A 12,064-nucleotide genomic window follows, 5' to 3' on the forward strand; every position below is an offset into this window, starting at 1 on the left:
GATCAAAATAAAAGATTTTGTTATTTTTGAGTAGTGAATTAGATATCTCTATCATTTCACTTCATTGATAGACATTAAGTTTAATTTTTATTTAGATACATTCATTATCGTATATCTTTTAATTTTACCTTTGTCTTCATTCTATCATTTATCATTGTCCTAGACCAAGAGGATGACATGTGTCAATGGGCCAGACTACAGACGATGCTTAATAGGCCTGGACATTGTCCTAGACCAAGAGGATGACATGTCAATGGGCTAGACTACATGCTTATTAGGCCGGCTCGACCTGAGCACGGCTGACACATTAAATAGGCCAGCCCAACCCGAGCCATGGTCCGTCAATTCTTCTCTAATTACGAGCAAGACTGAAAGAATAGAACTGCTTTCGTGAATTCACGTAACTCTTGAGTCGTACTGGATAGCTGCCGTGATTCACTTATCATATTTACAATGCAATAATGGAGGAGGATAGGATCTGATGAGGAATAGCACAGACATTCAGTGGCACGGGGGAAAGCTCACTTCAGTGGATGGAGGAGCCCTCCCTTCCCTGTATGGCATACTCAGTGGAGATCAAGTGGTAGTAGTGTCTTTTTTGCTCTTCCCGCATAGCTATTAAAAATATTAGTAAGCTTCAGAGATATTAGAATGCAATGTTCATTGAGTTATTTAATACAACAAAAATTTCCTTTCATTCTTGATGCGATGATAAGGAAGAGCCTACTTGACATGGGTCAATTACCATAGAGTAGATCAAAGTTAAGACAGTTAATACCAGGACTTAAGCAAGGCTCGTCCGCATGACCCGAGCGGGAAGTGGCTACATCGGCCGATCAGAGGAACCAATGTTCGGTTGGCCGTCTGGATGAACCAGTGTCTGGTCAGCCCAATCAGCAGGAGAGCAGGCCATCATTGCACGTATTAATAACTAATCGATAAAATAATAAAAGAGGAAAAGACTGAATACTTAATAAGGAGAAGAGAAAATAAAAAAGAACATTCCATCATTGAATGCAACGAAGCCAAGACAAAAATAGTCTTCTACCGATGATTAATACTAGTTCCATGAATGTAAAAAGTCAAGGCAAAGATGTCTTCTATCGGTGATTAATATGGAAGATGGAAGGTCATTAAGAAAAGTAAAAAAGAATATGCTAAGTATGAAGAAAGTAAGATTCATCTATGCCCCTATTATTTTCAATTTCTCTTCTTCTGTTTCTAACTTGAGCGTCGGAAGGTCAACGTAGACCCCTTCCCTGATTTGATTTGTTTTGCAAAGAGGAGCGAGGTCTTCACCTAGTCAGCAGAGTCACCACCTCCCCAGCTTTTCAGCTTCACACCTCGGATAAGATCCAAAAAAAAAAAAATTAAACTATGCATGACACATCAAAGTCCTACAATTTCATTCCTTGAATTGTCAAAATTCAATCTTTAACTACAAGCAGATTACTAACAAGTAAAATGCCAAGTTGTCAAATAAGATTCATCACAAAGTTTCAAGCAAGCCATAGCATCAGCTTTCCATTTGCAACAGCTCAAGGAAGAACAATGAAATGACTGCTGCTAGGAACTACAATAATTACATTCTGCAGCCATTTCACCATCTTCTGTTTCTATTTCTATCTCTATTTCTCCACAGCTTCCTGTTTACTGCTATCTGCTCTGTTTTGGATGTCTGAAATTTTTGATTGATCACCATTCACATCTCTGTTTTTCTCTTGGGTTGTCAGTGAATCCCCATTCGTAGCTGAAGATCCTTTGAGGGGTTTCTGCTCCATCAGTTTGTTCTTCAGGTTTGGCTTTTCCTCCCTTTGAGTTTGCATCTTTGTTGTATTCATTTCTTCATGAACGACAGGTGTTTGATTTTGTGAAACTGTAGAATTAGTAGGATCCAACTTCATTGTCAGGTTAGCTGGAGATGCAACCAACTCTACAGATACAGTAGTAGAGTTCTTCTGGAAATAGATCTTATGGTTGGAAAAATATGTCGAATTTGCTACCAATTCACCTGCATCTGTTGACTGTGTATCAAGTGGTTGATCCTCATTTTTTGATTCAACTGTTGTCCTGTTTTGGAAAGAGGTAATGTCTGGGATTGGAGTTCCAACTCTGGTTGAAAGTGTATCATTACCAGCTGTTGAACTTCCTTGGTGACTAATACTTGAATTTTCTTCCTTTGTGGCATCCGATTCATTCCTGTTGAAGTTCTTCATTCCTCCATGTGATTCAGAATGTTGAGTCTCTTGTACCTTCTCTTTCACATCATCGGTTCCGTGCTCCCTGCGGTTCTTCGTCATTGCAATTCCAAATTCATCCTTTTGGTATCCTTCAGGCACATCTCTAATCTCTCCATCTTTCTTCTTCTTATCGTCTGATTCACTGGATGCATCGTCGGCCTTGAAGCTTCTTTCTCCTGATGCCTGAGAGGCTTCTTGGACAGTATGAGCTACTTCACTAGATACATCGTCTTCTTTAAAACTTATTTCTCGAGCCTTATGAACTGCCTCATCATCGTCATCCTCGAGTTCCTCATTGGATCCACCTCCGTCCTCGATTTCTTCCTGCTTAATTCCATGTCCTGCCTTCATAGAACCATTCTTCACCTCTTCATCGCCCTTATCCTCCCCAACGCCCTCTACTTCAGCTATGTGAGGCGGATCCTTCTGGCCAAATGCTCTAATATCGAACAGCCTTCCACCACCATTTGCATTCGTCTCTTTGAACGTTTCCTTCTTGTCATGCGAGTGCTTAATCTGATAGAGCAGCCAGATGCAGATGGCAATCAGAAGACATATCTGAAGGACATTTTTCATCTTAAGCCCCACTTTCCCTCTCTGGTTCCTGCTGGACACCTGCCTCAACATGGAGAGCCTCCTCGAGAGATCCATCAATCTTGCCGTGCCTGTGCACAGGTAGAGAAGAGGGATCTTAAGACCAAACCAAGCATCTGATCTCTTCAAACAAAACAGGATCCTAATTCCCTTCTTCAATGGCAATCCTCTCCAGATTTCATCATTTCAGTGTACAAAAATGCATCGGAAGAACATTAACATGAAATAAAAATGCATTCTTTAAACTGAGAAAGAAATTTACCGACAATATCGATCTCGATAAGAGCAAAAACGAGAATAAGAAGGGGAAAAAAGCACTAGCGAAGCTCCAAGACCCCTCGAAACCAGATGAAATCCAAGGCTCTACGGGAGGGAAACCCAACCGCATCGCAAAAGCCCACCTTACTACATAACAACGCAAGAAGAGGAAAAACATACCTCAAGTAGAGATCTCAGACCTCCTTATTCCTCTGATCTCCTCTGTTGCAGAGGACGGGCAGGGCAACGGAAGACTCGACGAGGGTTGCTCCAGTCTAAGTGGCGAGCTTTCCTCTTTCAGGGCGGTGGGTGCAGCGATTGGACTAAAAATTTCTGTCTTGGATCAGATCTGGAAAGAACGTTGGAAGAGAAGTAGATCAACTAGGGCTTGGTTGGCATTTAATTTATTCTTTTATTTATTCTCTTATAAATTTTAAAAATAATTGAAAGATATTTTTATTTATTATTGAATCCACATCTTAAAATTATTATTCTAAAATAAATATATAAACGGACTATTTAACTGCCTATTATATAGAGATAAATTTAAACACAATAACAACCATCAGGTTGATCTCACTTCATGATTCAACTTATATAAATCTTTTTACGAACTCTATCTCTTGTCATATTATATCATTTATACTTAAATAAATTTTATCATCTTTTATTATTATTAATTAAATTTTTTTAAATTTTTTTCTTTCTCATTTGATATACATATTTATTATAATTTTACATCATTTAATTAGAGTATTTATTGATTATCTAAATACATGCTCAATTTAGATGCCCTAGTCCATAATTTTCGATCCCCTCTTAGTCCCCTACACATTTCACTATTATTTTTATTTAGTGAATTCATAAAAAAAAAAAAAAAAAAAAAAAAAAAAAAATCTAAAATGTCTCAATGACATAAATTATAACTTTTTAGTATTTTTTTACCTTATAAATATATTTATGAGATTTTTATTTTTCAAGATCAAAATTAGAAAAAAAATCTCACTAAATACATTTATAAAGTAAAAAATTAATTAAAAAAATTATAATTTATGCAAAAAAATTGAGATATTTTATATTTTCACCTTTTTTTTTAAGATGAATTCACTAAATAAAACGATATCAAAATGTATAGGGGACCAGGAGGGGATCATGAATTACGGACCAGAGGATCTGAACTGGTATTTGCCTGTACCATCTTAAACGTGTCTCTCGAAGTTTTCCCTCAATAGATGCAACTCCGACTTTCTCTCTAATATTCTCATTTCTTATTTTGTCCATCTTTGTATGTACACACATCCGCCTTAACATCCTCATCTTTGCAACTCTCATCTTTTGCGCATATGCTCAAATCATAATCCAACATTCAGCTCCATATATCATAGCAAGTCTAACTGTAGTTTTGTAGAACTTTCCTTTAAGTTTTAGAGGTACGTTACGATCACATAAAACATCTGACGCTCTCCTCTATTTCAACCATCATGCTTGTAATCTATATAAGACATCTCTCTCAATCCCTCCATTATTTTACAAAAACGATTCTAAATATCTAAAGCTCTCGGTTCTGGACAACTCGTCATCTCTTATCTAAATAATTATCTCATTACGTCTAATATTACTAAACTTAAATTTCATATATTCCATCTTTATTCTATTAAGCCTAAAGTCTTCCCTTTTAATGTTTCTCACCAAGATTCTAATTTGGCATTTACTCCTTCACGTGTTTCATCTATTAAAACAATATCAACATGCACGACGGTACTGTATCTTGAATGTGTGCAATGAGTTTGTCCATAATTAGTGTAAAAAATATAAATTTAGAGCTAATCCTTGATATAAGCCTATTTTTATTAGAAATGCTTTAGTTACTCCGCCTGAAGTCTTTACTCTGGTTGTTACTGTAAGGATCACGTGTTGGTTTTGATGTGATCAACCAAGTCGAGTTAGGTCCTGTGTATTTAATCCTTATGTATAAGTGTGCATGAGCTTAGGAACATAAAAAGTTGAGCGGAAAACGTAGCGAATGAGAAAGATAGCACGCGAATTGAATCAACGGGCTTGGTGCATCCGAGTGACGAGAAGTTGCGGAATAGTACACGATGGAGCAAGAAGGACGCGCACGGCGCTTTCGAGGGACGAGAAGCCGGAGCGAAAGACTACTCGAGATGAAGGTCGGAGTTGGGTTCGGGTGAGCTTAACTCTAGAAAATCATAGGATCACCCAAGCGATCAGAGACAAAGCCAGCGACCCGAGAAAGCTCCGGACGGTTATCACATGGCTGACCGATCCAGGTGCCCGGACTACCAAGGCACCAAACAGGGGCATCGTCGTAGAGTCATTGTTGTGGATCACCTTCAGGTCCACATCAGCAATGGTCTAAGCGCCTGAACATGAAAAAACTCAATCATGTAGCCGTTGCGCGGAGATAGAGTTTGCCACGCTGGAGGTGCTTGGATCACCATCTAGGCTAGAGCTGTCAGACGGGTCAACCCATGGCGGGGCGGGTCGGCCCGTGGCGGGCCAACCATTTGATGGGGCGGGGCGGGGCGGGGCGGGGCGGGCCATCAACTTGGCGGGTTGGGAAATTTCCAACCCAACCCAATCCAAGGCGGATCGCGGGTTTGGCGGGCCAACCCGCGGGCCTATCAAATTTTTTTTAAAAATTAAAAAAAAATAGTTCATATCTTCAATGTTTTGCTTCGAAAATATTTTATCAATCAAATGTATTCATAAACAAGTAATTTAAATATAAATGGACATAAACAAGTACTTATGTTGGGTCAAAAGTACTATTTTTATTTTTAAATTATAACAAAGAAGATAATAAACTGGTATAAAATTGTGCAACGAAGATGAATAGTAATTAGGACTCCTGGCTATGCGTCTAGCAGTTTAGATCAGTGGCACCCTGGCTGTGCGTGCGTAAATGAATCAAATAAGAAGGTCATCTACTTTTAAGAAGTCCATCTAGTTTGGATACACAGACCAACCTCTTCATTGTGCATAATGTATGTTTCAGATTTATCCCATAAATGAATCAAATAAGAAGGTCATCTACTTTTAAGATTAATCGACTTTGTGTGCATATATATTTCTGTAACTTTTGTCTATCACACTCAACTTCACAAGTATGAGTTTTTCCTAATTAGTATTCCTCTCAACGAAGAAGATAATGAAATGCTACAATTTAACCCTTGGTACTCTCGCAGTTGCAGCATTGACTACTGATATAAACTGCTTACATGTGTTTCCCAACCCGCGGGCCAACCCAAGCCTATCGCGGGCCGACCCACACGGGTCGCGAGCCTAGGCGGGCCAGCCCGCGGCGGACTTGGGTTGATAAAATTCCAACCCAACCCGCTTAAATTGTTTGGCGGGGCGGGCCAACCCGACGGGCCTAACCCAAATTGACGGCTCTAATCTAGGCGCCCGGAGTCCGCCACATTAGCAACGGATAGAATTGACTAAAGCACTATAAATAGAGCCTTGGTTCACCTAATTTTAACACAACACTTCTGTACTTCAAATTTTTTATTCTATTTTCAATTTTTGTGCTTTCAATGCTTATAACAGACTTCTCCACCTATGACGAAAGGAGAATTTTAGTGATCTTTCATTGTCTTGGATTAGCAACTTCCCTGGTTACAAACCAAGTAAAATTGTATTTGTCTCTTACTTCTTTTATATTATTATTTTTAAATTAGCTAACGCGTGTTCATTGCTAAGCTGAAAAACAATAGAAGTGTTAAATTCTAACTTACAGGCAATTCACCCCTCTTACCGACCACAAGGGACCAATAGTTATATTCTCGTACATATCCTTAATTAGTTCAATATATGTTACGCTAACACCTTTCTTTTCTAGAATTCTCTATATAATTTATCTTGAAACTCTATCATAAGCTTTTTCTAAGTCAATGAAAACCATGTGTAGATCTTATTTTTGCTCTCAATATTTTTCAATTAATTATCTAAGAAGAAGTATAGCTTCTATTTTCAACCTTCTAGGTATAAACCCAAATTAATTTTCAGTCACCATGGTATCCTTTTTTAATCTTTTTTTATTACTTTTCCCTAAAGTTTCATAGTATGACTTATTTTTTAATACTTCTATGGTCTGCACAATTTTGTACGTCTCCCTTATTCTTATATAAGGGAACTAGAGAACTTATCTTCTATTGATCTAGATAATTTTTTTTCAATATCATGTTGAATAATTTTGTACGCAATTTAATACTTTGTTTCCCTCGACACTTCCATACCTCTATTAGAATATCATCTAGTCCAACAGCTTTTCCATTGTGTATCCCATTTAAAGTTTGTTCTACTTCTGAATTTTAAATTCTACGATAAAAATTTAAATTTCTATGCTCGTTTGACTTACTTAAATTACCTAAATTGAGTTGGTCATCTAAACCTTCATTAAAAAAGTTGATGAAAATGTCTCTTTCATCGTTCTTTTATTTCTCCATAATTTACTAGTACCCCATTACATTCATCTTAAATACATTTTATTTGGATAAGATCTCTTATCTTCCTTTCTCTCACTTTAGTTATTATAAATATCTCTTTCCCCTTCTTTTGTATCAAACTTTTAATATAATTATTCAAAAGTTTCATTATTTACTTCATTCACTACTTTCTTAGCTTCTTTTTTAGCTATTGTATTTTTTTAAAAAAAATTCCTCGTTCTTACAAACATATAATTCCTTATAAGGTATTCGTTTTTCTTTCACTCTCTCTTATACTTTCTCATTCCACCACCAAGATTCCTTACTTAGTGGTGTATGTCCCTTTGACTTACCGAATACACTCTTATCTACTATTTTTAATTTTAATACCATCTTATCCCATGTCGTATTAGAGTCATCGTATATTTTACCTAATGCTTGTACTTCTATCTTCTCCTTAAATATATTTTGCTTCTTATCCTTTAACTTCCACCACTTAATTTTAGGAATCGTATATATTTTATTTCTATTAATACTATATTTGAGGCGTTTATCCAACACTATAATCTATGTTAGGTAGTTAAGATTTTTCTAGTGATGACTTTGTAATCTTTATAAATCTTTATATCCTTCTTTATAATCATAATAAAGTAAATTTGAAATTTATTATTCCCACTTTTGAATGTGATTAAGTGTTGTTCACTTTTCTTAAAAACGTATTAACTAATAGAAAGTTATATGTTATTACAAAATTTAATATAATTTTTCCTTCCTCATTTCTAGTTTCAAACCAATAACCCCGGCATATTAGATAAATTTGAACATGATTATTAAAAATATATATATATAATTAAAACAATAATGTAATTTAAAAATTTTATTTAAATATATAAAAATATTTTTTTTATTTATAAAATATTTAACAAATGTAAGCAAATTTAAACTTAAATTTATTTTTAAAATAATAAAGTGAAGAGTAAGATTCAAAATTTATAAAATAAATTAATTATATCCGTAAAGATATTTATTTAAGTTTACTGTCAAAATATTCAATATTCTTTTATAGACAATCGAAGAAATAATTAAGAAAATAAAAATAAATATTTTTATCATAAAATAAAAATATTTTATGGTTAAAAAAATAAGTAATGGCACTTTAACCATAATAAAATTTTAATAAATATTGTTCTATTTTGTTTGATCCCCTAAATTATTTTATCATTGTACCACGCCTTGAGCTTTAAAAAATATTTTTAATCATCAATACTCTAATCAACCATTAAAAAAAATCTTTAATTTCTTAATTATTTAGGTCTGTCTTATTATTTAATTAAATTAAGAATCTAAATACTTTAATAATTAATTAAGAAACTCAAAATAAAATTATATTAATTTTTTCATATTAAAAATAATTTTAAAGTTTATTAAAAAAATCATGAACTGTCATAGTTATCCTTCTCAACTTATAAAATGAGAAGAGAAATAAATTCATAGTTTGCTATGTTTGTTTACAAGTAAGACCCATAAAATCAATTCCTTAAATTATTTACTTAAATAAATAAAAAGAAAATTAAATTATTTATTGTCTAAAATAATTTATCCTTTTCAATTTATGGGCTAATGATAGCTTTATTTATTTATTTTTTGCTTGGAATTAATCGGGCCGTTATAATTCAACTCAATAAGAATAATATTAAAATTAATTGTGCCGATATAATTCAACTCAATAAGAATAATATTAAATTTATTTATTTATTTCTTGAAATTAATCGTGCCGATATAATTCAATTCAATAAGAATAATATTAAAATTTAATATTAAATTTATTTATTTTTGCTTGAAATTAATCGTGCTGATATAATTCAAGTCAATAAGAATAATATTAAATTTATTTATGCTTGAAATTAATGTGCTGATATAATTCAACTCAATAAGAATAATATTACAATGGAATATATTATATTATTGGTAAATTTTATATTATAATGTTAGTATGACATATAATTTTAAAATAATATTTATTTAATCTTAATTATTAAAAAATTATTATTAATTAAAATATAATCTACAATTTGAAATTCTTAAAAGAATACGTTTGGTTAAGGATTATTCTTGATAATGTTAGTTATCCATCTAAGGTTTTCAAGAAAATCCTATTTGATTAAGATAATCAATGATTTCTGAGTAATGTTTTATGTCTAACACGTCAGTAAAAAAAAACATTCAATCTAGAATCGAAACCCTCAGAAAATTAAGGTGTGTTTGGTTTGTCTGTTTTGCATTTTCATTTTCTGAAAAACGCGTATTTTTTGAAAAATGATGTTTGGTTTGTATTTCCTACATTTGTTTTAAAAAAAAATAAAGAGCATTTTCTGGAAAAACAGAGAATGACAAAAAGTCATTTTCTATTTTCTAGAAAACGCGCGTTTTTTAGAAAATGAAAATGAAAAACGCACCAACCAAACGCACCTTTAAGATTTTTGTTGATTTCAATATTGACGATTTTTTTTACTAAAAATACCCTCCGATATTGAATTGTTTTTATTGAAAATACCTTTCGATAAGAGAAAAATGTGAAAAAAAACGTAATGAAAAAAAATTAAAACAAAAAAGACGTAAACTTAAAAAAAAAAGGTAAAAAAATTTAAAAAACGAAAAAAAAACGTAGAAAGAAAAAAAAATAAAAAAAACACATAAAAACATTAAAAAACGAAAAGAAAAAAAGAAATAAAAAAACATAAAAAAAATTTAAAAAATAAACCTAACAAAGAAAGAAAAGAAAAGAAAAAATGATTTGTTTTATAATTAAAAATAATACAGTAAAATATTAAACTAGATTATTTATTGAAAATTTTAAATAAATAAATTTTTATTGTATTACTTAGATTGAACCAAATAATATTTAGTTATATTTAATTCTCCATAATTTTAATTATGTGATTATCTTATAATCACATAATTAAAATTATATATTTATATATATATATACATATAACTTCAACCAAATACATCCTAATAATAATTCAACATTAATTTACAAATAAAAAATATTGACAACAAACTTTAATTTAAAATAATTTACCAGCAATATAAAATTGCTCTCTACTAAAATATAAATAAAAAATTGTCAATAAAAACATTAGTTGAAAATAGTCTATAAATATAATAAAATTATTGTCAACTAAGTGTCGATGACAAAGTTTACTTGAAAATAATTTACAAGTATTACAAAATTGTTGACCAAAATAAAAATAAGAAATTGTCAATCACAAACCTTTCTTGACCTACTGTGCAAGCATGACAAAAATATTGCCAACCAAAATATTAATCTACAAACTTTATACTTTCCTATACCACATGTGCAGTGGCGTAGTTAGGATTTTCATTCAGGAGGGGTAAAGTGACGGAGTCGATTGATGACGGTGATGTTGGCGAAAAACAACGACGTCGACTAAGCGAAAGAAATCAATCAACAAAATTTCACCTCAATTAAAAGGTGTTCCGGCGAAGAGATTGCGTTAGCCAAGTGAAGACGACAGACATGCAACAAATGATAGCGACGATGGTAGCAATCGGTGTGCGACGATAGTGACTTGCTATAACGGCAGTGACATGTCGCGGAAGATCTTGTGGGTAAAATTAGAGTTAGGAAAAAGAATAGGAAAGAAATTAGAGGAAGAATAAAAATGAAAAGGGGAAAATAAAAGTTCGGGATTAGAGGAGGTAGGAGAAAATGGACAGAGAAAAAAAATTAATTCAGGAAAAAGGGAAAATGGGTTTGGCTGAAAGGATTTTAATATTTTCTTTGAATTCCAGGGGGTGCGACCGCACCCCTTGAACCTTATATATCTACACCCCTGCACATATGTAGCTCACTCTCTTATACTTATATTCTTATACTTATATTTTAGAGCTTTGTAAAATTATGGTTGTTCATGTTGACATAGTCGATCAAAATCTAAAAGAAAATATCATGTTTAGAAAATTCAACCCCTTTTCTTATGGACATCCTATGAAAAGCACCATCTGCTCCTTCTCTTAGGAATAAATACTCAACAAGTGCATTTTTATCTAGAACACCAACGCACACTAGAGCTTTATAGAGTTTCTCATTTATATTTTGTTGGTAAAATAACTTATTTTCAATCACCGGAGTTGAATGATCAATTGTGACAATAACTTCCTTTACATTAATGTCGATAACTGAATTTGTCTTTACTTCCATATGAATCAACAAATGCAATCTTTCTCTTCCTTGATAGCTCATCAAATGGTGGACTATCTCTTGAACAATTTTGTCAGAGATGGAGGAGTAGATTCAAATTGAAATTATAAATCAAATCAGATTTATTTGTTAAGTTGACCTGAGCAGATAATCTCAAACTACCAAGTAGAGAAGAAAGAATTGCTGGGATAGTTAAGTTGGTTGGAAAACTAAGTTACCTTGTATACCCGAGTGCGAACTCCCAAGTGCAGAGTCCAAGTACAAACTCTCAAGTATAGAGTCTAAGTCCAGACTCC

At 32.8% G+C, this 12,064-nt stretch overlaps 1 protein-coding gene across 1 annotated transcript; it reads right to left on the reverse strand.

Annotated features, from left to right (window-relative positions):
- Positions 1 to 1,453: 1,453 nt before the first annotated feature.
- LOC121983811 lies at positions 1,454 to 3,469 on the reverse strand. Its single transcript, XM_042536438.1, has 2 exons — positions 3,273 to 3,469; positions 1,454 to 2,905 (listed from the first exon to the last, which is right to left on the reverse strand). The coding sequence occupies exon 2, from the start codon at positions 2,889 to 2,891 to the stop codon at positions 1,629 to 1,631; it is 1,263 nt and encodes a 420-aa protein (XP_042392372.1). The 5' UTR covers positions 2,892 to 2,905; positions 3,273 to 3,469; the 3' UTR covers positions 1,454 to 1,628.
- Between the last annotated feature and the right edge of the window lie 8,595 nt (positions 3,470 to 12,064).

The sequence above is a fragment of the Zingiber officinale genome, chromosome 5B, assembly GCF_018446385.1.
Source record: "Zingiber officinale cultivar Zhangliang chromosome 5B, Zo_v1.1, whole genome shotgun sequence".
In the NCBI taxonomy this organism is placed as follows: Eukaryota; Viridiplantae; Streptophyta; class Magnoliopsida; order Zingiberales; family Zingiberaceae; genus Zingiber; species Zingiber officinale.

What these genes read in the sequence shown, in the direction of transcription:
- LOC121983811 (XM_042536438.1), bottom strand. Translation starts at nt 2,891, where the DNA reads ATGGATCTCTCGAGGAGGCTCTCCATGTTGAGGCAGGTGTCCAGCAGG.